Consider the following 26,355-nt stretch of genomic DNA (forward strand, 5'->3'; position numbering starts at 1 on the left):
TCACTCTTTCCCAGCGCCCCATTTCACATGTTTCCAGTGATTTGCCCCTTCAAGGTAATTGCTTCAGGATCGCAAAACCTGATGGGGAAAATGGAGTATGTGGAAAGAACCTCCTTCTTTCCACCTACCACAGTTATGAAGACTTTTCCCTCCCCTCCCCATGGCTGTTTCTCATAAAGGAGGAGGCATTTCTGGCTGGAAGTGTGCCTCTATAATATGCATTTGTCTGTGCACATAGTTTGACCCTTGGTCAACCTATGCCTCCAGCTTAAGGAAATTTAACCTCCATACCCATACGTTGGAGTAATACGTTAATTCAAATCAACATGTGACATTTAGCCAATATCCCCTTTGGCCCTTATCTGAGGGTGCATTTTCTCCTTATACCCTTTCCCCCTTACTTCTATGTCTCCACCACTTTTATGTACAGCATTCCTTCCAGTTTCTTTATCTATTTTGTTATTCTCATTAAGAGATTCTCCAGTTTAAACAAAGATTATTAGTCCCTGTGCTTTTGAATGCCACAAGTAGTGAAACAAAAGAAATAGGCTTTGTTAAGCTGTGAATGGAAGAGATACATCATTAATTTATAAGGCAGAATGCCTTCTAAATTGATTCCTGAGGCATCAACATGGTTAAAGCTGAAAAACGTTCTGTATTTCATGGGATAACTAATCCAGGAAGATACTACATCTACATGTTGAATATACTTACACATGTGGATAATGATTTAAAAAGCATTCCAGTACTCAATTGACTATTTTGGAAAACTTTAAACATCTGTTGCTCAGGCAGAGATAAATGCACAAAGTCAGTATGTTTCCTCTCGTAAATGATTGGTCTTAAAATGGATATGTTCCTGCCCAAACAATTAGGGCTGCCAGCCCTGGATCTGGCTCATTTAACTATGACTTTAACAGCTACTTGACCTGCAGTAATTAGCAACCAGCTATTAAATGCACAAGAGCAAGCCATCTCATTTTATTCTGGCCAGTTGGCAAACCATAACCAAGAGGGATCTATACATAATATATTTTTTTAAAAGTCTATCGTTGAAAATACCTAGAGAATAAGCTGTTCTTATGCAGTAAGGCTGTTCTCACAAGCAGCCAAGCCTGGGCTTGGTTGCCCATAAGAACCACAAGGATTCACATGGATCCTGGCACCAAACTTGGCTCCATAGCCTGGCTATTAGCCAGGGCTAAGGGTGCGAGTGCAACCTCAACCTGGCTGCAGGGATCATGTGTCTGCTCGATTATGGAGTTGCAAGCCGGAAGGCAATCTTAGTGACTAAGGTGAGTTGGACCCAGCCTTCCCACCCACCCAGCCCTGCTTGCCATGTGAAAGGCCTCAGTATTTAGTAAACAGTGAGCTCAATAGATTTGGGAGACAAGCCACTGATGACATTTTCCAAGCTCCTGCTTTTTCCAAAGTATCTTAAGGGAAACTGAATAATTTATTCCAAGGCAACACAACATATGAAGAACTTGGAATTGATGTTCCATTATCCTTTAGACAATTTTTTAAAAGCACAAATCTGATACGTTGATGGCAGCATCTTATCTCTTTTTTCCTGGACTTAGATGGGTTTGTAGATTCCTATCTCAACATAGCAGAGCTTAAACCTTCTACTACACTTTGTGCACACTAGAGCTGTTTAAAGCAGTCCTAATTCAATTAAGGGTCCACCATGGTACATTGAAGTTCATCCAGTTCAATTCAGGGGGATTCTTTTTTCAGCCTGATGAAGGGGTCTCCTACCTAACTGGCTGCACTGACTTCTGCAGCTTCTTCTGTGGTAGAAGGTGAGTGAATGAGGCTACTTTAAATAACTGAGGCCTTTTAAAATAATTCAAGCTATCGGATCATAATATACTGTGACTATATTGCCTGACACTTTGCTGTTTCAGTCTACTGATGGGGGAACAAAAAAGGGAGCAGGAAATATTTTTGTGCATGTGGGGGAGCACCCACTATGCCTTGGAGACATCCCTGTGTCAACCCTTTACTTTTGTGCCTTTTCCCTGCCAAACATTGCTCCCCTAAGTGGCTATTTGGCCCTGAAATTGTGATAATTGTAGTAAGTGTAGCCAAGCTACCTCTGTAGTGGGGTCCCCATCAAATTGAAACCCTACCCAACTGCTACTTATGAGTAAATTAAAATCTACACAGTGACAGGTGCCTGCTATGAACTAAAGTGCTAGGTGCCTTTAGGTGCCTGCTATGAACTAAACATCTATATATCCTTGCAATCAACTGTTTGCCCTTTCAGTCAAACCATCCCTATGTGTCTGATCAAAAACATGGCGTTTCTTTCTGTTTTCCTCTGCCGCTTCCTGGGGGGTTTGTGCTTCAGTGACCACATAATTTCCACAGGCCTAAAAACCATTTGTTGGGATTATGGAGCTGCGAGCTGTAAGGCCCAATCTCGGTTAACTAAATCTGGCAGGCTCTACACAGGAGAAACCGGCTGCAAGCATTCAAGTCTCAAGCTGTGATGGTGTTGTCAGCAAAGTTTACTCCACATTTACAACACAAGGGACATAGCATGGATCAGAATTAAGCCCGATGAGTGCTGATCAGTGTTCCCTCTAACATGGATTCCCAGATGATGTTGACTACAACTCCCAGAATCTCCAGCTGTAATGTGTTTTGCTTAGGGATTCTGGGAGTTGTAGTCAACAACATCTGCTAATCCCTGTTAGAGGGAACATTGTTGCTGATTGCTTGATGTGAGGAACAGCTCAAGCATCTGTGCCAAGAACACCAGGAACAGTTTTGCCACACTCCACTCCAGTTTCCAAATGGCTGCTTAAATTTTAGCCCCTAATGTACAACAAGCTGGGTAGTTCAACTGCTCTCTGCAACACTTTAGGATTATTATTTTTTGGCAGGATGGGCAGAGGGCAACCCCAGACTACCAATAAAAAAAGAAATTAGAAATGCTGCATCAAGACAAACCAATCAAGACAGTGGTTAAAAAGAAAATCGTAATTAAAGTATCTTTTCAACAGCAGTGTGCCGATTTAATTAGAGCAGAGAAAAGAGAAGCTTTATACGTCTAGCTGCTTCTTCACTGAGCTCTTCATTTTTCTTATACTGCCTCTTGATCTTTCTGTTTTATTCCTCTCTAGTTTCCACTAGCAGCTCTTTATTCTGGCACAATCTTTTGGTTGGCTGCCTTGCTCATCTAGTCCCTTGTCTTTATTGGCCTGTTTCTCAGACAGCATTGCTCAAAGTGCTTATTTGATTCCAAAACTGAGCTTACAAACACATCCGTACAATCACCAAGAGGCTTCAGTGAGTTTACACCAATCCAGATTAACTGCACTGAGATGGAACTGAAAACAAATTTAAAAAGATACAACCAGGAACAAATTCAGCTATATATACTAGTACTGGGGTAAGTCACATGTCAAGCAAATGTTAAGAGGCTGAAAAATAATATGTCTAGTCCAGCATCATATAAGGTATTTGCTTGCATTTATTTAAAAGTAAAATGAGTCTCTTTGCATCCACTTAAACAATGTGAAATAAAAACTAGTGAAATAAAACCCAGTTCTGTTTACAATTGGCTTGAATTTGAACAAAGGCACATGTCTGCATTTTCTCTCTCAGTTTTATTTTGGCTTACTGGCAGTTAAAGCTGGTATCAGGTCATGAAAACATGATTTTTCTCTTGTTTCCTCCCCCCCCCCTTCTCTGTTGGATTTCACATGTTTTGATACCTCCCTTTAGGTACCCTTTCTAGCACTGAATATTCACCAGATTTTAGAGGCTGTAGAAATTTCAAAAATATCTAAATTTTGTCAATAGGTAACCTTTCCTCCATCTCATTCTACTACTACTATTTCTACACTGCTTTTCAACAAAAGTTTCCAAAGCGAATTACATAGAAAAATAAATAATTCAAATGGTTTCCTGTCTCAAAGGGGCTCATATTCAAGACAATTGTTTCAGCATCACTTCCTCCCATTCCACTGACTGCTACTTTAGTTTTCCTGGATTAGTCACATGAGAAAACCTACCCAGTCAGGGATCATGTAGCAAATAGGGTGATGATGTCATGGTTAAATCTAATGTGATGTCATTGGACACAAATAAACAGTCATAAGATTATGATGTCACACAAATCAAATGAGGGCAAGAACAAACAATGGCCTTTTAAAAAAACCCATTTTCACCAGGTATACCAAAAACAAAATGCCACTGAGAAATGGTGGCAGTGGCTGACATCCTGACTAGTGAAGTGCACATGTAAGGAGGCTCTACAGGGTCACACAACTCCCCCAGTCCTCTGATGCACCCACTGTTGCACCAAGGTTGAGGCCTCCAAGCACTGGCCATGCTCCAGAAGCACTCTGTAAGACTGGGAACATGTCTCTGAGGGGCAGTGATGTGTTTCTGAGTTTACAGAGTGCTTTTAAAGCACAAGCAGCACAGACATCTTAGCCCTGTGGTGCAATGGCGCATACATAGGAGGACTGGGGGAGCTGCGTGCTGTGCATCCCTGCAGAGCATCCTTCCACATGAGCTTTCTTAGTCAGCTTGTCACCCACTTTTTGTCAAAAATTGGAGAATGCACTCATTTTCAGAGTGCATTCTTTTTGGGCCCCTCACTTATCCCAAAAGGAGTCTGGTGTTATATGTCAGTCAGAAATGTTCTACAAGATTCTCATGACACTAGTGGCTTTTCTTGTAGCATCTTCTGATGCAGCAAACTTCAGCCTAACTCATGACAAGCTAACGTGGTTTTTCATGTCATGCAGCAACAGTATCCTTAAATGTCTCTGTTGCCCATGCTTAAGAACAATACACTAACAAGTAAATGGGATTTAAAGTGGTTTTAAGTACCTGAGACATTCATTTTAGATTGGTGAACTTGCCATGTCACAACATTCCCACTAAAAGTATCATTTCCCACTAAATGTATCATCAGACAATTGATTTGTATGGGAGAATGAGTGCCAAAGAGCTTGTATATGCTGTGCAGGTGGGATAGCATCCTCACAGCTGACCCATCCATCCATGACCACTCACCTACCAGGGTGTTGCCCTTCCCACACAAAGTCCTTTGTTTTGTTACTAGGCAATGTTTGAGAGATCATGACATGGCATTTGGAACTGACATCAGAGCAACTACTTATTCATCAGAATTTGTGTAGGATGTACACAATGCTGTTGTACAGGTTTATTAGGTACATCCATCTGAAACATCTTAGTGATGGATGCATTATAAATCAATCAATAAATACATCAACTTTAATAATTAATACATATTATTATGCAAAAAACTTGGTGATATACTAAAAAGCAACCAAAATGCAAAAAGTACAACAACAACAACAAAACCACACACACACTTGAGATCTAAAGTGTTACATTTGGATAAATGGGAAACCCACATTGAAATATCTGATCAGCAACAAAGCTTATAGGGTGGACATAGGCAAATTACCATATCTCAACCTAACCCATATCACAAAGCAGCTGTGTGACTGAATGCTTGATTTCAAGAATGAGGGATGGGATACAAATTATAACACATTTTTTTTAAGGCATTATTTTTCTATTTTCATTTGAACAAGGCTCTGCTATTTAGATAGCTTCTTGTCAATTCCACTCATGCAACAATTAATCTCTTCAGATTCTGGTCATAGGATCACAGAATTTAAGGCTGGAAAGGACCTTGGAGGTCTTCTAGTTCAACCACATGCACCGTGCTGGAATCTGCTACAGCATCCCTGACATATGATGGCCCAGTCTCTGTTCCAAAAGCTCAAGCACAGGACAGGTCACCTCGAGCCTCAGAGGCAAAATGCCTCTAAATACCAGTTGCAGGGGAGTAGCAATAGGAGAGAAAGCATGCCCTTGTCTCTTGCCTGTGGGCTTCCCAGAGGTTTCTGGTGGGCCACTGTATGAAACAGGATGCTGGACTAGAGATGGGCCTTGGGCCTGATCCGGCAGGGCAGTTCTTATGTATGTGGGGCAGACTGCTGAATAGTTCATGAAGTTAGGAAATTCCTCCTCATGTCCAGCCTGGATCTACTGTCTTGTAATCTCAACCCATTGGTTCTTGTCCTGTCCTCAGCAATAATAGAACAAGCCTAGTCATCTTCTGTGTGACAGCCCTTCAGATATAAGAAATTATTATATATCTCCTCAGTCTTCTCTTCTCTGGGCTTCTCTTCCGGGCATATCCAGCTGTTCTTCACAGGACTTGGTTTACAGACCCCTCACTATATCTGCTGCCCTCCTCTGAACCTAATCCAGTTTACCAGTTGGACTTCTAAAAATGCAGTGCTCAGAGCTGGACACTGTGTTTCAAATGAGGTGTGACCAGCGCATAATAGAATGCAACTATTACTACTTGTGATTTGGATGCTGTGCCTCTGTTAATGCAGCCTAAGACTGCATTAGCTTTTTTATCAGCTGCATCACACTGGCTCATGTTCAACTTCTGATTCACTAAGACACCTAGATCCTTTGCACAAGGACTGAAGCCAGGTACCCGCCCCCCCGGCCACTCCTATCCTTATGCAATTTGATTCTCTCACACAAAATGTAATGTGCGAACTGAAGCACAGCAAACATTCCCCTAAAGTCACACACATAGCTTCTAATGGCACAGGGGACTTAATGAAATCTCTAACCGCTAGTGCTCATTCAAACTGTTTGAACCAGTCTCTTCTGACTCTGAAAAATTTACAAGCAAATATTTAAGGCTGTACAAAACAAACCACCACATACACCAATATAAATCCTGATCAGTCATAGCTATAACATAGAGAGAGGCTATTCACATGACACGAGCCGCCTGGGGTAACCCAGATGGCTCGTGTCACCCTGAGTGCTGAGAAAGCTCTGCTCCTGGATGCTCCCGTACGTGGTAGCCCAGTGTTTTAACCCAGCATTTAGCTGAGGTTAAACAAACCTGTGGTTCGTTTAACCTTGGCAGGCAACCATGAGCACAATCGACGCCAGGTTAAAAGGCACCCCCCAAGCCCATCACCATTTCCAGCAGTAAGCCAGGAGAAGGAGAGGCTGTGCCGAGCGCGGCAGATGCTCTAACAAGAGCAGCCGCAGTGCCCATGGGGCGGGGCACTCTAGGATGCAAGAGGGAAATCATCTAAATCATACATGATCTAGAAGTTGGGGTAAGCAGCGAAATGGCCAAATTTGCAGATGACACTAAATTATTTAGGGTAGCAAAATCCAAAACAGATTGTGAGGAGCTCCAAAAGGATCTCTCCAAACTGGGTGGGTGGGTGGCAAAATGGCAAATGTGGTTCAGTGTAAGCAAGTGTAAAGTTATGCATATTGGGGCAACAAATCCCAACTTCACATATACACTGATGGGGTCTGAGCTGTCACTGAGTGAACAGCAGAGGGTTGTGGTGGACAGCTTGTTGAAAGTGTCAACTCAATGCATGGCAGCTGTGAAAAAGGCAAACCCCATGCTAGGAATCATTGGGGGGGCGGGGGATTGAAAATAAAAATGCTAATATTATCATGCTCTTGTACAAATCTATGGTGTGGACACATTTGGAGTACTACGTGCAGTTCTGGTCACTGTATCTTAAGAAGAACATTGTAGAACTGGAAAAGGTACAGTTGAGGGCAACCAAGATAGATGATTAGGGGCCTGGAGCACCTTCCTTATCAGGCAAGGCTACAGCATCTGGGGCTTTTTAGTTTGGAAAAGAGACAACTACGGGGAGACATGATAGAGTTGTATATAATTATGCATGTAGTAGAGAGCATGGACAGAGATTATTTTTTCTCCCTCTCTCAAAATAGTAGACCCAGGGGTCATCCCATGAAACTGAAGGCTGGGAAATTTAAGACCAACAAAAGGAAGTACTACTTTTTCACACAGTGCAAAATTAATCTATGGAATTTTCTGTCATGGGATGTGGTGATGGCCACTAGCTTGGATGGCTTTAAAAGGGGCTTAGACGAATTCGCGGATGACTGGTCTATCAATGGCTACTAGTCTGGTGCTATAGGCCACCTCTAGTCTCAGAGGCATGATGCCTCTAAATACCAGTTGCAGGGGAACAACAGCAAGAGGACACACCCTCACCTTTCTGCCTATGGCTTCTCAGGTGCATCTGGTGGGCCACTGTGGTAAACAGGATGCTGGACTGAATGGGCCATGGGCCTGATCCAGTAGGGCTGATCTTATGTTCTTAAGTCCTTCCGCTCCCAGCTTTTGCCTTTGCTGTGCAGCTGCTCATGTGGGCAGCAAATACAAATACACTGCCACTCATCTGCCGGGGAAGGCAGGCAAGCTCCACCCTTCCCCACCGACCTCCATGCGTGGTGGCGTGAGGTTGTGTGCATGACTTCAGAGTTGTGTTATATCCTGCCCTGTTTTTTCTAGAAACAACAAACCCAGAACAAGTCCGATAAATTTACTTCAGATGTCTTTGTAAATTTTGCAAATAGGAAAGATTAGTTTCTCTTTAGATGCTCCTTAGAGTTTAGAAATCTACATGGGGAGATGAGGAAAGCGATTCAGCTGGTAATAACAGTGAAAGGCCATTCACCAAGTGCAAGTTTGAGGCTATTCAATTATATATAAAGTGCCATACAGATTCTACTGAAATTAGTAGCAAATAGGTGTCTTGTTTTTTCATAGAAAGGTTCTGTGCCTTTAATAAGTGCATAATAACCTGAAATGAATTATGTGTAGCTTTTCCCCAACATGAAAACTGAATGATGGGGAAAGGTTAAGGCATGCTACAAGAGCCCTTTGAAGGTGAAGGGGGAAGCTGTCAATCATATAATTCACTTTGACTGAAATTTGATTTCTCTTTTTACCAGGCAGGTGATCAGCTGCAGGAACATATTCTCCATTGTACCCACATAGCATCGTATTAAAAATAATTTCCCAAATGTTGTTAATGAAAAGACACTATATCTGTGTTCATTCTTTTACATATGCAGTTTGGCTTTCTCATGAATAGGGACCCCAAAATGCCCATGTGTCCTACAGTGCTGACAGAACTCTGGACTCTTGACAACAGATCATATTTTGTCATGAGAAAACAGGACTATTGCTGAGCTATCTATGAGTCAGAGCTATCACTGCACTATGCATTAACTCTCTCTGTGTATCTCTGCATTAATCCCTCTTAACCAGGCAAAGATGAACCTTTCAAAATGGTAATTCTTCTTATATTTACAGGAGGAGAGCAACTTGCCATATTCAGCCCCAGCACAGTGCAGCTCCAGTGGCTATTGCTGGGATCTGCTTGGTGCTTCTTTTTAGAAAGAGAGCTCTTTGTGGGCAGGGAACCGGTTTCTTATTCCTCTTTTTCTATGTACTGTAAACCACCTGGAGAACCTTTTCACTGAAAATCATGATTATACTCATTAATAATGAAATAAAATAAAATAAAATAATAAAATAACTAGCTTAACCCACACAGAGCATCTGCATGCTAGTACTTGATTGCTCCCCTCACCCCCTGCCACAGCCCTTCTCATCTCAGAGGAGCCACACTCCTGCTCCTCCTTCTCCATCCCTTTACTCCATCCCCTCGCCCCCTTGGTCGTGGCTGCAGCATTGCTGGCGTCTATTGGCCAAGCTGCAGTCCCTCTATCCCCAGAGACCTCCCCACCCTCACCTGGGCACCACTCCTTCTCCTCCCCACAGGAGCAGCGGCGGCGGCGGCTGACCAGGCCCTTCCTCATTACCACCATGGCCACTCGTTCCCCTCAGGCCCCTGACAAGCCTGGGCCCGTCTTTTGCCTGCTGTCATGCCCTTGAGCTCCGACAGCGAGGAGGAAGGGGAGGCCGGCAGCTTTCCGGCCGAGTCAGGAGTATCTGAGGGGCAGAGCCCGGCTGTCAGCGTTCCTGAGACAGCTGTGATAGATCCAGCTGATGGTTTAGAACAGGCACAGCAGCCTGAGTCTGCAGAAAGTGTGAGAGACCAATCGGAGGGAGAACTAGGCATTGAAACACCGTTGACACCACAACAACGCAGGTGTTCTAAACGCAGGATGCAATTAGAAGCTGTTAGGAGGAGCAAACGCCTATTGCTGAGGGCTGACAAGCCGTAAATTCCTACCAGCTGGGAGCTCTCGGCTTGCTCCATAAATTACAGCACCAGACTCCTACTCATTGCTGAGATTCAACGCACGTCATTCAGTCGACAGTGTCCAGCCAAGCCGTGAACTTCCCTGGCTGTGGGCCAGACCTTGACACCTGCCTCCCTCCCTCTGCCAATGGCCTTGGTAGCCCCAAACAGCAGAAGTCATTGACTGAGCCCTTCCTTACTGCTGCCACCACTGCCATTGCCACTTGTTTCCCTCAGGCTGCTGACAGGCTCAGGCCCATCCCTCACCTTTCCTTCATCTCTTCCCCTCCCTTCTTTTTCTCTCTTTCTTGCTCCTCCACTCACTCTTCCTCTCTGCCTTTCTTCCCCTCCCTTCTTTTTCGTGCGTGCTCTCTCTTTTTCTCTCTCCCTTGCTGAGTTAACAGATCTTGTTCAACTTGTTTCCTCATAAGTTTCCTCATCTAACACAACGGCAGCCTCCTTCTCCTGCTCTTTCCTCACTCACGACCCCTCTCTTCATCGGCCCCTGCCCATTATCCTTTTATATATAGAAATTCCTCTCCTCTACAGTCAAGAACATCTTTCGAACAGTAACAGTCACATTCCAACTGAACCTAACCATCACAGGCTCCTCCTCCCTACCTGAATATGGAATCCCCACTGCCCAATCACCACAGTGCCAAAGGCTCCTCCTCTCTATTAGCATATGGAATCCCTACTGTCCAATCACCATGGTGCCTCTGCTCTCACAGGCTTCTTCTCCCTATCTGCCTATGGAATCCCCACTGCCCAATCAGGTGCTTCTGTTTGTGAACTCTCACGAGAGCTGCCACACACAGGATTAGCCACAGGTATGCCTTAGAGAATATGAATATATATATATATATATATATATATATATATATACACACACACACACACACACACACACACACACACACATACATACACACACACACACATACACACCTAATAATAATAAAAACAATTGTGTGTGTGCGCGTGCTTGCACAGGGGCATTTTAATGGCACAAGTGGGTAATTGCCTTCATAAAAGGTCTTTTGGTTAAAGTATGAAAGGTATTTGTATATATATGATTGTACTGTGGTACTTATACTAAATATGCAGTGTCAGAAAGTTTTATTTAGAATAAGCATCAATGAGAAAGGAGATACAGGGGGCTCCTAGTGCTAAAACAAGAAACAATATGAAGACGAAGAGTCCAGCTGATATGTTTGGACTCAGAACAGACGCTTGGGGAAGTTGGGACAAATCAGGTCCTGTAATGAAGGGGATGATCCAGACTATTGTTTTGCAAAAGGCTGACTAAAACTGTTTATTTTTTCTGAGCTTAAATGTCCTTTTGTCATTGGGAGCCATATTTCTTTGTGTGGTTCCCTATCTGAAGGGAATACTGGATATTTTGTGATACCATGAGTTTCTATTTAAGTATGTCAAACTTTTTAACTTGGAAAAACCCCTCACTTGGGCAACCTGACTCTAGAGAGGTTAGTAAATATCCCCAAGCTTGGGCTTTGAAAAGAATCTGGGCGATTCAAAAATGTCCACGCCTCAGTAGAAGTGAGCTTCCCAAGATCCTGGAAGTTCTGCTAGCCTTGGATCCGGGAGAAGTTCACCAGCTTTCCTCCTCTGCTTCCTACCAGCCTCTCTATCTGTCCCCTTTTTATTTACTGCTTGCAAAAATAGTGGGAGAAGCAGCAGGAGCAGCAACCCCTTGGGGATGAGGGAGTCTTTGTTTCTCTCCTCCCCATCCCCCAGATGTGTGCCTGGGGAAAGCTGATAGCAGCAGTATTACATGAGGAGCAATGCACTGCAGAAGACCTTGGGCAGACTAAATTCGATCATGCCTTTGCTCCAGCATGCTACGGAGTAGGCCATCAGGCATATGTGGGGGCAGGAGGAAGAAAAGCCACTTCACTTTTTGTGAGGTGGCAGCACCACTCTTCTCCTGACAATGTGCAAGACTAATGGAGGAAAGGGAAAATCCTCCCATCTCCCCATGTAACATAGCTGGGGACAGGTAAGTCATTTTCAGAGCCCCCATTTCTTCCTAATTGCGGCGGGTGGGGGAGAAATCAGATCAGAGAAAGAAAGTGAGCTCTGAATTGTTTTCCCATCTCTACTTATCTCTGGCTAGTTACCTTATAATAAACATGTTGTGAACTTAAGATAAGGTATTCCCCAAAGATACCAAAACAAAATTCTGGTATCAGGCTGATATGGAAAGAATCATGTTAATTAATGCTTTACTGGGCATCCACATGGACACTACAGGTCCATATTAACTTCTGGCAATTTTTCTTCAGGTCAGTGGCAAAGGGAGTGCATAGGCGACCCATGTTCTCAGGGTCAGCCCACCCCCACCCCACTGTGGCTGCTTGCTCCCTGACCGAGCAGTCCGCAGGGAGGCTGCCTTGTCCCCACTGCTCAGCTGGCCTCTGCACATGTGTGGCAGCATGCAGGGGGGTATGCTGGGTGCCCATGGTGCCGCAGAGAGGAGAAGAGGCAAATGAAGCAGCCCCAGAAATTATTAAGGAGGCCCTGGAGGCACATCAGAATGGGTTCTTGGAATCCATGCATCCTATTACAGTTTCGTCCCTGCTTCAGGTAGGACCAGTTCAGAGAAGGAATATATAATTTATCAATCATTTAAGAATGATTAACAATTTGAGTAGAAGTCTCAAAGATGCATAGGACTACACAGTCATGAAAGTATGTATGTATGTATGTATGTATTTATTTTTTTTTATATATATATATATACACACACACACACACACACACACACACACATATAAATATATATATATATATATATATAAAAATACATACATACATACATACATACATATATATAGAGCTGCCTTATTCCAAGTCAGAACATTTTTCCATTTTGCCCAGTACCATTTACTCTGTCCAGCAGTGGGTCTCCAGGGTCTCAGCTAAAAGTTTTATCCTTCACCTGCTACTTGATCCTTTGGCTTGAGATGCCCAGGGTTGAACCAGGAACCTTCTGCATGCAAAATATGCACCACTGAGCTATGGCCTCTCCACCAGACATTCATCCTCAGCTCTTCATGGGGCCTCCATCTGAGATGAGTTTGGTGGCAACTGGGTAGAGAGCCTATTCAATGGTGATTTGGCGTCCATTTTTATGGAATGCTCTTTCCTCATGGAGGTTCACTTGGTGACAACATCCATGTCTTTGCAGAGCCAGGTGAAGAGTGGTGGTGTTTTTTTAATTACTCCAAATAATGCTGCTTTCATTTACTGGTTTATTTTGTTAAATAAACAACTTTATTGTTGTACTATTTCTTCTCTTCTTAATTTTTAGGTCCCCTAGAAATATACTAATATACAGTGATGTAGCTGCAAATTCATAAGTGCAGGCACTCTCCATGACAGCCCCCATGGCCATGCCCACCCCAACAGCCAGAGAAGCCGAGAAGTACCGACGCTTCGTCCCTGCGCGTCCACCCTCCACTATACTCCTGCTAATATATCAAGCAACACTGGTTTGAACATAATTCTTTCCCATGAAAACAAAGGCAGTGAATCCATGATGAAGTCACTACAACCACAACTTAGAATGTCTGCTTCTTTGCCTGAAATGTTTAATTTCCTTTCTTTATCCACATTACTTCCCAACTCCCTGCTTTGTTTATAGCTCCCCAACAAGTAGTACTGCCTTCTCTAAGAACCACTTCACATTAGATCAGCTGCGGATTATGTGATAAAGTTGGATGCTGGCTTCTGGAAGACACAAGACTCAAAGTTTAAAGTAAGCTGATATTTAAGACAATGCTTCAGCTATAATGTTATGCTTCATGGGATCTTCAATACCTGTGCACTCACTGTCATCTTGGACAGTTAGTCACTTCCTGTTCTTATCTTGACGGTCTAAATGTTGGGGTTTCAATGACATTTAGATAGCTGAAGTTTAGCTACTTACATACATAATTCCATCTCTCTCATTTCTTTCCCATCCTTCCTCCAAGGAGCTCAGGCAGCAAACATGGGATTTCCTATTTTTTATTCAAGAAGGAGGATCAGGCTGAGGGAGAATAACTTGTCTAAGGCTATCCAATGAACTTCATAGCTGAATGAGGATTTGAACTAGACTTGGAAAGAATATTCGTCAATGCATCAATTAGAATTGTAGAAAATATTTCAGAGAATTATTACACAGTATCCATTCTATTAAAAGCTTTGGAGAATATTCTTTTCCACATCAGATTTGAATCCAGGTTTCTCAGGTCCAAGTCCAGCACCCTAACCACATTGAGCACTGAGCACACACTGGCTCTTTTATGGCTAGTATGAGATGAAGATGAGCAATAATTATCTAGTTATTCCATACTGATAAAACAGTTTGCAGCTTTCTGAATACTAACACTCCAACCCTAATCATATTTACTTTTGAGTAAGTCCATACCCCTTCCCCCTTCGTAATGGACCTTTTCCAAATATGCAGGCTTAGGGTTTCAGCCTGAGCACAAACCCACATGACACTTGCCAGTGGGAAAGGCAGGTGTCTTTTCCAAGGTGCAGCAGGGGACGTAGACAGCTAGTTCATATACTAGTTCATATACTGCACAGTCATTTATCCCACAGTGGTCTCTTTCTGGAGCAATGAAGGCAGAAGCACCTTATGTATTTGTGCAAGGGTAGATAGAATGTGCTGAAACAGCCATGAGAACATGCCATTGGTTTGAGTTTGGGGCTAAAAAGCTCCAACTACCAGAATGATAGAGTATTTACAAGGGTATAGTGTAAAAGAGGCTCGATTATATTTAGTGATAGTTTACCTCTGCATGTGAGCAACATTAGGCAACCTAATACCTGCATTGAGACCTTGCAATAGCTCATGCATTGTGCATCTGAAAAAACACTATACCGTGGTCATGGTAACTGGGGCTAAAATGCTAAGAACCAGATGACCAAGACGATTCTTATTTTATAGCCAGGTTAGAAGGTTCAGTAAAATGTGGTCCAGTAATTAAGTTACCGGAGTAAGTGCTTTTGGGAACTGCAAGGGGGAGGGGATCTCGTTTCACAGTCACTCTTAAACCTGCTGCTCTTTTAAAATCCTAGCACAAACAAAACGCCTGACAAACAAAACGCAGCCACCTTCGTGTCACTGTGGTTCTTTTCAACCAAAATAAAAACAGTCAAATTTCTTAATATTCATTCACTAATACTCCTAACAGTGATGCATATTGCCTAATAGGTACCTTCTCCCCCCGCCACTTCAAGAAATAATGGTTTGTTATTGCAACAATTGTTTACAAGGAGCTCTGGGAAGGTAAGCAGAAAACACCTTATACAAAAATATGGCTGTGTCTATCCAGCACTGAAACAGAAGTTTTGCAGAAAGATCACAGGCACATATGGTACACTCTGGCTACAGTTTAAACTCAGCATAAGAAGATAAAACACATCATGATTACAGTGTAAACACTGCATACATCCCAGCAGAAAGTTCAAAATACATAAACAAATCAGGTAGAGAAACACTGCTTTCTGTATCGCATGCCAGCCTTTCCCAGTTTCAACTACAGAGGAAAGTGAAAATTAGGCACTCTTAGGTAACAGACAGAATTTCAATTAGAGGTCTGTCACAGTTTCAAGCATGTTAGCAAATGCTCTTTTCTCCTTTCTCCGTACTGCAAGTCAAGAAATCACAAAGCATTTGTTCTAATAACCCTCTCAACTGTGCCTGCTTGCTAAAAGTATACTGTACCATAATGATGAGAGTCCTGGGTCGGCTCATTTCATCATCACTTTCCAGAGGCAGGATTTCATGTGACAATTCTTCTTGCCGTCGCCTACAAATATGTGGACAGTTCCTCTGTACCACTGAACGAAAGGCTTGAAGCAGAACAATGCTGGCAGCACAACCCATAGCTGCATCCTGAAGCCTACAGAATAACTTCTATGTTTATGCTATGTTTGAAAAACAGTGGCTCCTTGTCCCTGAAAACAGCCTACAGTGCAGCTGCAGCAGCCAGCTCGCTCCAATCATTTCCTTGAGCTGCAATCATCTGATCACAAACCAAAGAGCTTGGATGCAGATATAGGAAAGATTTGATCCACGGAAACTACACACACGCGCGCGCACACACACACACACACACACACACAGACAGACAGTATTAAAGTCCTCTTGTACTGCAATTGTTTCTGAAAACGTAGGAGAACAGTTTTTTCTCTTTGCCTTTTGCAGTAATCCTCTTCCTGATCCGAGATTCACAAAGCCAAAAAGTATAAACCAGCTGTTTAATAAAACCTGGCAGTGCTAGTTTAAATGCTTGTTAATTCTCCTTATGGTAGTCATTTCTAGTTTTCCTCTGGGGGATTAAGTCATAAGTGAAAATGAACGTTCATCTAAACTGCTTTATTAAAATGAGAAATTAGCTCCTGCTTTACTGAAGTATATGAGCTGGTAGCTTTGTGGAAGGCAGAGGGAGGGAAGTCTTCTATTTTCCAGGATGTCACTAGCATGCTGAAACATTAAAACACAACGAGCAGAATGAATGCAAATAAAATAAAATAAAATGCATTTTTTAGCTCATGTCCGAAGCTCACTGGCTTAATGAGAAAAACCACTGTTTAGATCTGAAATGCTTTTCAAATAGTAGTTTTTTTGTGTGTTCCCACACATGCAGTTGTTCTGCAGACTAGGACATTTTTATGTTGGCAGAGGCAGCCTGTGTGTGGCAAATCTCTTTAATGAGAGCTCACTGCTAAGGAATTAAACACAGCTGACACACACACAGACACTGAGAATTAATGTGGCAACTAGGAAGCATTTGTAAATGTTTTATTGATAAGAATTCAGGCAAAGAAAAAATGTCGGGGGCGGGGGATAACAGACTATGAGTAGTTAACCTGGCATTCTCTCCGCTGGCAAAGAAGTCATTCAAAAAGCAGCTAAAGGGGTGCTTAGAAATCACATGACCTGATTTGGAAAAATATCAAGGTCTAATGGTATAGTTGTGTGAAGTAGCCGTGCTCTTCAGAGGAAGTTGGCACTAAAAATACTTTTTTTTTCATGAATAAAGCAAGCCAAGATGGTGGAAAAAAGATGTTTTCAATGGAACAGCATTAATATTATGTTGCTCTATCTGCAGTCACATCTGCCTTCTTTCTTTCATTGTTGATATCTATCCCCCCACAATGGGGCCTACTGCTTTTGGAGGCAATGGGACCTTTGCCATTGACTTTCACGGGGACTTGAGCAAGCCTGTAATTCCTGTTGATGTAATGTTTGGAAGAGCTGCTTCATGAAATGAATTGTTTAAAAAGAGAAAGAGAGAATAGTGCTTAACACGGTTCTCTGAAACCATTTCACACAATGGTTGATTAGGCTTTAATTACTCAGTAATCTGTCACAATACAGCAGCATTTTAATGAAAATATTTACCAAGGAGATGAAATGAGTTCTCTAAAAGCATGCTGCTCGCTGCCAAATGTTTCTCTTTCTTGGATCTCTTAGAAGTAAGCCAACTGCACTGCTTAGATATCCTCTCATATTCATATATATATATATATATATATGAAAAACACTAACTAGCAGGAAGGGCATCAAACTGTCCTGAGTTTTGTTAGCACCCTTTAGATATGTGTCTCCTCCCTCAAGTCATCTTGCTAGGCAGCTCACACTCTTAAACAATGGTTTTGTGCACATGCCATACCCATTGAAATGAAGGGAAGTTCCCACAGAAACTGAACAGTACTGGACCAGGACCATTCTCTTTAAACACTTGAATATGGAGAGTTAAAGTGACAAGTGTTACTCTATGGCCACATTTGCACGTAACATGAAACTGGAGGCCCCTTCACCTCCGGTTTCGCTAACCATACGTCTAAATGCAGGTAACCACAGGTACAGCAAAAAATGGACCCACGGTTTCCCTCCCCAAACTCCATTCTGACCTTTGGTTTTCTTTAAGTTGCATGGCTTCCGCCTCCAGTTTGTCAGTGCTAGCATTACATCCGGATGCTAGCACTGCTAGCATCCGGATGTAATCCTTCTCCCAAGCTGGTTATAGTTATCCTTCTCCCAAGCTGGAGTTGAGAGAGGAAGCTTCTTCCTTGCTCCAGCTGTTATTTGCTGTTCAGCTGTCCTTCACGAAAGAAGGAAGCACACAGCTAGCTCCCCCGCCTCTCTTCAGTCTTGCTGACTGCAGAGAGGATGCTATCCATTATGTCCAAATGCGGAAGGGAGAGCAGAGGAAGGGTATGTGGAACCACACGTTCACTGGACAGATGGTTCCGTGTTACGTCCAAAGGTGACCAATATGTGCCCAGGAAGCAGAATTGTGACATACAATATTTCAAAGTAGTAAAAAAGCAAGAAAGAAAAAAGCACAAAGACAAACTCCTTGAAATGGAGGAATGGATAAAAACGAGAAGAGTTGCCTCCTAACCAAGGTAACTGTGCTTCAGGTCAACAGCTTTACAGAAAAGAATAGTGGCTGCACAGGAAAACTAAATTATTTTGTTTTCAAAATAAGACAATGGGCCCTTTGCTGCCAAGATATCTTTTGAAATATGGAATCATCCTAGACCTCATGTGCTCAAATGAATTGCACTGGGAAGATTTCCCATATTTCGAATAGGATATTTCAATTCATAATTGTATAGAATCAGATTTCAAAGGGACAAGATGACTATTGATTTCAACTTCCTACCCCAAGAGCAGGACTCTCCTTTTGTCATCCCTCTAGGCAATCCAGGCTATGATGTGTCACATGCAATGGCTGATTAAAGACATTCCTGAAAAGGACAAGCTTACAGATAAGATACATTGCAGGAATGAATTAGGGTACTGAAATCCAAAACATACTATAAGGAGCAACAAAAGGATCTCTCCAAGCTGGGTAATTCCTGAAAAGGACAAGCTTACAGTTAAGATACATTGCAGGAATGAATTAGGGTACTGAAATCCAAAACATACTATAAGGAGCAACAAAAGGATCTCTCCAAGCTGGGTAAGTGGGCAACAAACACAATTGCGGTTAAATGAAAGCAAGTGTAAAGTGATGCATATTGAAGCAGAAAAACCCAACTTCACATATACACTGACTTTGTCTGAGTGATCGGTGATTGACCAGGAGAGAGATCTTGGGATGGTGCTGGACAGCTCGTTGAAAGGGTCAACTCAGTGCGCGGCAGCAATGAAATAAGGCAAATTCCATGCTAGGGGTTATTAGGAAGGGGACTGAAAATAAAAATTAGGCAAGCCTACAGCACCTGGGGCTTTTTAGTTTGGAAAACTAAAAACAGTTAGCAGTTACCCCTGCTAACCTGGCAATTACGCCTGCTAACTTGGCAAAGGCACTTTTTAACGTGGTGATCCTTTTTATTTAGCAGGGGGAGAGTAACTGGCCCTATCCACCCCCAGCACAGTACCTCCAGTAACTGTTGCTGGTGTCTATCTTATGTTTCTTTTTTAGATTGTGAGCCCATTGGGGACAGGGATCCATCTTATTTATTTGTTATTTCTCTGTGTAAACCGTCCTGAGCCATTTTTGGAAGGGCGGTATAGAAACTGAATAAACAAACAAACAAACAAACAAATAAAAAGACACAACTATGGGGAGCCATGATAGAGGTGTATAAAATTATGCATGGTGTAGAGAGAGTGGAGTCACCTTAAGTGGCGCAGCAGGGAAATGCTTGCCTAGCAAGCAGAAGGTCGCCAATTCAAATCCCAACTGGTACTATATCAGGCAGCAGTGATACAGGAAGATGCTGAAAGGCATCATCTCATACTGCGCAGGAGAAGGCAATGGTAAACCCCTTCTGTATTCTACCAAAGAAAACCACAGGGCTCTGTGGGTACCTGGAGTCAAAATAGACTCGACACCACACTTTACCTTTAGAGAGAGTGGACAGAGAGAAATCTTTCTCCCTCTCTCACAACACTAGAACCAGGGGTTATCCCATGAAACTCAAGGCTGGGAAATTTAGGACCAACTAAAGGAAGAGATTTTTCACACAGTGTGAAATTAATCTATGTAATTCTCTGCCATGGAATGTGGTGATGACCATTAGCTTGGATGGCTTTAAAAGAGGCTTGGACAAATTTATAAAGGGCACTTCTATCAATGGCTACTAGTCTGGTGGGTATAGGCAACCTCCAGCCTCAGAGGGAAGATGCCTCTAAATACCAGTTGCAGGGGAGCAACAGCAGGAGAGGGGGCATCCTTGCCTGTGGGTTTATCAGAGGCATCTGGTGGGCCACCGTGTGAAATAGGATGCTGGACTAGATAGGCCTTGGGTCTGGTCCAGCAGGGTTATTCTTATGTAAATGTTTGGTTGTCACAATGCCAGTGATCCATTTATATCATCTTGGGATACAAACTCTAATTATGATGACTATTGAAGAAAATGTTTCCCCCCCAATGTATTTGAATAAAATTATTTTTTAAAAGCAGAGAGAAAGTGTATCGTAGAGAAGATCTTGCAAAGCATATATGTCCAATTGATCTAATCATATCTTACTGATCGAAGCCATACGTATGAATACACAGACACACACATGCACACCCTGCTATACAGTATATTATAGTGGCATGGGCTATATTACATAGCCTGTTCTTCAACAGGGGTTTTCAAAGTGATTCACAGCAATAGTAGAATGCAAATAATACAACATTAAAATTACCATAACACAGATGGCTGATTCAGATGAACACAGCTCTGCTCACCTGTTGCGGGGAGGGACATGGCAAGAACATGCCCACCCTGATATCACTAAAGGGCATCCTCATACACTGCCAGGACATCCTTTAATTGTGTGAGAGGGACAAATTACCTCTCTACATGTGCTAATCCAAACTATCTCTCTACATGTGCTACAAAACCATATGGAAACTAAGTTCTGGAGCATGCGAAGAGAGGCAACTTGATTGAATGCCCATCACATGTGATTAAAGGAGGTCCCAGCAGCATCTCGTGATGTCCTTTGGTGACGTCAGGTCAGGTACATTCTTGCTGCATCCCCACCTTCAGCATGTGAGCTGGTGGACAATCACCCAAACCAGTTTAGAAATAGTAAGTAGGAAGCAGCATAAAAAGAATTTTAGCTCTGAGGAGCCTATGATAGTCCTGATAAAATATGATCATATTCATTGCTCTCCTGCAAGGATCAATTAATCAGGTCTGATGTACTTTCCTAGAACAAAGTACTCCCAAAGAAGGGAGCACAACAAAACAATTCTTTTTTTGCTAGTAATGGCACTTGAAGTAGAACCTCATCTCTTAACTGATATTGAAGAAGCTGCTTCCCTACATTAAACTAAGCTTTAATTCAAGTATCATTGTAAAGGGGCTAGAGATTAGGGGTGTGCACGAATGGTTTGCTGTGAAACGGTCCACCACAAACCAGGCTCTTTCAAGCAGCTCAATCGCAAACCGGACTGTCTGCGATCAAACTTAATTGAACCAGGTTCATGGTGGACCAGTTCAGCACTCTGAGGGGCTATGTAAAGTGGCTTATAAAGGGGAATCTGATGAGGACAATCAAAAGGGAATCCTTCACAAAAGGCTTCTAAAGGGTGGCCAAGGGGGCGGCAAGAACCAAAGCACCTTTAAAGAAAGTGATAAGGTGATTGCCGGTGGTGACTGTGGCACCACTCCTTTGAAGCTGCCTGGGCCCAGTGTAGAGCAGTGGTGCTCCCCACAGCAGCCCACGCACAGCAAGACGATTCTGGCACTGACCTGATTTCCATGCATATGCATGCCTCCAGCTGCTCAGTTTGACTGAACCCATTCACAGACCTGTGGTTCAGTCCAATTTCGCTCTGTATTCATACTGAACCACGAAAAACAGTCTGCACACACCCCTATTAGAGAATAGGTAGTCAAAAGTAGTGCATTCATGCGTGCATACACATGCACACAGTTGGTTTTTTAATGTTTTAATTCTGCCGGATCTCTAACTTCCACAAGTGGGTATCACGGTGCCTTTAACTCTTGCTGGGATTTGTCCTATAAGAATGTCTATAGCTGAGGAAGACCAGCTGCCTTGCGGTAAAAAGAGTAGGGGCAGGCTGACATGAAGTGTCTTATTTCTGTGTTTAATTGCAACTCTTTTGTGGACAGAAGAGCTCACATCTCCCCATTCCCACTTTTGCTGTTAGTCACAAATAAAGTAAGTAAATAAAGTTGTTCCGTTGAGTTGGTGTCGACTCCTGGTGCCCACAGAGCCCTGTGGTTGTCTTTGGTAGAATACAGGAGGGATTTATCATTGTCATCTCCCACGCAGTATGAGATAATGCCTTTCAGCATCTTCCGATATTGCTGCTGCCTATATATGCAGCTTGGGAGTACTCCTGGACACAGGCCTCACTATGGTATCCTAGGTGGAGGCCATGGCCAGGAGTGTTTTCTATCACCTTCGGCTGATTCGACAGCTGCACCGATTCCTTGAAGAGGATGACCTCAAAACAGTGGTGCATCAGCTGGCAACCTCCAGGCTTGACTACTGCAATACGCTCTATGTGGGGCTGCCTTTGTACTTAGTTCAGAAACTTCAGTTAGTTCAAAATGTGGCAGCCAGACTAGTCTCTGGAGCAACCCAGAGACATCATATTATGCCTGTTCTGAAACAGTTACACTGGCTGCCGATATGTTTCTGGGCAAAACACAACTGCTGGTTATTACCTTTAAAGCCCTGAACAGCTTAGGTCCAAGTTATCTTAGAGAGCACGTTCTTCTCCACAATCCCCACTGCACGTTAAGGTCATCTGAGGAGGTCCATCTTCAGTTATCACCAGCAACTCGGGGCGACTCAGAGGCGGGTCTTCTCTGTAGCCGCTCCCGGGCTGTGGAATGCACTTCCGGCAGAAATCCATAGTCTGAATTCATTATTGGCCTTCAGGAGAGCCCTTAAAACATATCTCTTTGGCTTGGGTTTTCATGGTTTTTAAACTGTTTTTAAACTGTAAATGTTTGGTCTGGTTTTCCAGGGCCTTTAAAAGTTTTAATTGTTGATGGTTTTATGTTGTTTTTATAGTTTCTGATTTTAACTGTTAATTGATTTTAGGTTTTTTTTTTTTAATTTTAGTGTAAACCTCCCTGAGCCACTTTTGGAAGGGCCGTAGAGAAATCAAATCAAATCAAATAAATAAATAAATAAAATTTGAATATATATTTGACTTTCCTCCTGAAATATATATTAATAGGCATAGGACCTACAAACAAAAGTTCTCTGAAGAGGTGTTTATGACAAGAGTATAGAAAGATTACTGTAATGTCAAAAGCACCACTTCAGAGAACTTTCCTTCATGTCTTGGGGATAGAGAAATGAAAGTGATACCTCATAATCTTTAAACTGTTGAATGATTCATGGAACATCAGCAGTATGTATACATTCAACACACACTTCTTGAATTTTACAAAGATGGGTGAGTCAACCTATTTTCTTCTCTCTATGGAAAAGCAACACTGAGAGTAGCCCTAAATACAGTTCAAAACTTCAGAACTTTGGCCCTTGAGCAGATGTCGGGCTATAGCTCCCATCATCCCTGACTATTGGCCACTGTGGCTGGGGTTTATGGGAGTTGTAGTCCAACAACAGCTGGAGGGTCGGGGTTATGCAGCTCTTATACAGATGTAGCCTAAACTGTCTCCCAACTCCTTCACTATGTTGTTGCAAGGAACCACCCATTTTGCTGATACTGTGTAGTCCTATGCAAACAAAGCGATTAACTAGGCTGTATATGAAACACTGCATTGTTTACTGATACCCTCCATAAACAGACAAGTATTTAAATAGGCAAGTATAAAGAAAATGCATGCAGAATGCCTAATTACTTCTGGAGTAAGCAAAATGAACACATCCTTTAATCTTTGGAGATTATTTCAGTAAACAATTGACCAAAAGTTACCACAGGTTACTGTTTTGTTGCAAAATAAAAATATTGGCTGACTGTCATCCAAGCAAGGAACCACATGTGGGACGAGCACTGTTGTCCTAGCACAAGAGAATGGCTTAGTTGCACTAATATCAGGCATCACACAATTTATTTATTTACATTTCTAGCCCACTCTTTCTCCAAAGGAGCACAGTACATGGTTATGTTTATCCTTACAACAACCCTGCGAGGTAGGTTAGGCTGAGAGATAAGTGGCTGGCCCAGAGTCACCCAGTGAGCTTCATGGCTGGATAGGGATTTGAACTCAGGTCTTCCCGGTCCTAGTCCACCACTCTAACCACTATGCCACGCTGGCTCTCTAGTCCGCTATTGCACTACAGTGCTCTTAGGAATATAGGAAGCTGCCTTATATCAGACCATTAGTCCATCTACCTCTGTACTGTCAACACTGACTGGCCATGGTTCTCCAAGGTTACATGCAGGAGTCTCTCCCAGCCCTTCCTGGAGATGCCAGGGAGTGATCCTGGGGCCATCTGCAGCATGCAGCTTCTAATCCACTGAGCTATGGCCCCATCCCTTAAGGGGAATATCTTACAACATTCACATGTTGTCACCCATCCAAATGCAAATCAGTTCATTGCTCTAGAGGTCAGTCAGTGTGCTTAAAATGTGATTAAATTGCCATTTAATATGTGTGGGTTTTTTCTTTTTTAACAGGTAAAAGCAAAATGGAAATGATTTATTTATTTAACATATTTGTATATAGTCCATGAGTCAGGCCACAAATTTTGGCCATTGCTACCATCTCAAAGGGCAAATGCTCACAGTGATTTTTGGCAATGTCTACCCCCTAGAGATGAGAAAATAGGTGATTGCACTGTCAGACTTACAGCTTTCTCTTTGTTATCACTCCTCCTTTATACCTACTTCCAAACAGAGGGTAAAATTGCAGTCATTTTGCATAGAGGAAAGGGCCAGGGTTGGGGTAACAACAAACAAGCTGTTGTACTCTCTCCATGGAGTAATCTTTGGATGTCATTCCTGTCAATTTCCGTTTCCATTCCTCTGACAACACTGATGAAATTTTATAGTAGTTTTTAATATATTTAAAACTTTTGAAAGCTTTTAAAACACCATTGCACATTTGGCCACCGCAGGTCTGATGGTCAGGACATTAAAAGCATGATAACACAATGAGAGCTGAAAGTATTCCGATGCTGTCACCTATTTTCCATCTCTAGGGGCATAGCCCTTGTCCAAAATCACAATGAGCATTCATCCCCCCAGGATGTTACCAAGCCAACCCCAGTAAGCTCATATACTAATGCCACCCAATATGTATGTCTCAATGACAGTTTACATTCAGAAATGACTAGCATTACTGAGATTACTGATTTCAGTAATGCTGAAGGAAATGTTTATTTAGGCTGTTTTTGATGGTCAGAGCGAAGGCACTTTCCACTGGATTGCTTCTATCCAGCTCCCTTTTCCTTCTGGCTGTGGCCCCATTATCTTAATGTGGCCTCATTATCTCTCATTCTCCAGTGGATAAGATCAATCAGGCCATCTCATAAGAAAGGTTCTGTTGGATCAAACCAAAGGTCCATCTAGGCCAGTATCCTGTTTCACACAGTAGCCAACCAGATGCCACTGGGAAGCCAGCAGCAAGAACTTCCTAGAAGTAGGGACAACAGCCCTCTCCTACAGCTGCTTCCCTGCAACTGTTATTTAGAAGGATACTACCTCAGATGCTGGAGGTAGCATGTAGTTATCATAACTAGTAGCCATTGAGAAACCCTCAACAAATTTATCTAATCCCATCTAATTTACCTAATTAAAGCCATCTAGGCTAGGGGCAACAAATTCCATAAATTATGTGCTGTGTGAAATATTTTTTTGTCTTTCCTAAATCTCCTACCAGTCAGCGTTATTAGATGAACCTGGATTCTAATGTGGAAGGGGGGAAAAACTTCTCTATTCACTTTGTCCACGCCATGCATAGTTTTTAACCTCTAATCGTGTCAGGTGCCCCCTTAACATTTTCTAAACTAAAAAGTCCCATATGTGGCAGTCTTCTCTTACAACAACGATGGTACTAATCATTTGATTGCCCTTTTCTCTACATTTCCAACACTACAATATCCATTTATTTGTGAGAAATCCATGTGAGACTAGGGGAACATTTAAATGACCCAACCAGGTCCAACCAATTTTGTGCCCATACATTTTCCCCTCTACACTTTGGGTCAGAGATATGGAATCCTTCCCCTGTGCCAAAGCTCTGATCCAAATCACCCAGAGGGAGGGAGGGAGAAAGAGAGAAAAAGAGAGAATTGTTTATGAGAAAGACATCAGGAGTTTCTGTCACAGAATTCCCA

The 26,355-nt window shown here is 42.6% G+C and overlaps 1 protein-coding gene across 12 annotated transcripts in view; it reads right to left on the bottom strand.

Moving 5' to 3' along the window:
• The window catches only part of DOCK10 (dedicator of cytokinesis 10), a 296,882-nt gene that overhangs the window by 209,941 nt on the left and 60,586 nt on the right, over window positions 1–26,355 (bottom strand). For 3 of the 12 annotated variants that reach the window (XM_053308602.1, XM_053308603.1, XM_053308601.1), the window contains exon 1: window positions 15,832–16,109. The exons of the other annotated variants lie outside the window; for them this stretch is intronic. In XM_053308602.1, the coding sequence (XP_053164577.1) occupies window positions 15,832–15,993 (162 nt within the window). In that variant the 5' untranslated portion in view covers window positions 15,994–16,109. Of the gene's footprint in view, window positions 1–15,831; window positions 16,110–26,355 lie in introns of those variants that run through there. 12 annotated transcript variants of the gene reach the window in all.

This window comes from Hemicordylus capensis, chromosome 3 (genome assembly GCF_027244095.1).
Source record: "Hemicordylus capensis ecotype Gifberg chromosome 3, rHemCap1.1.pri, whole genome shotgun sequence".
NCBI classification, from domain to species: domain Eukaryota; kingdom Metazoa; phylum Chordata; class Lepidosauria; order Squamata; family Cordylidae; genus Hemicordylus; species Hemicordylus capensis.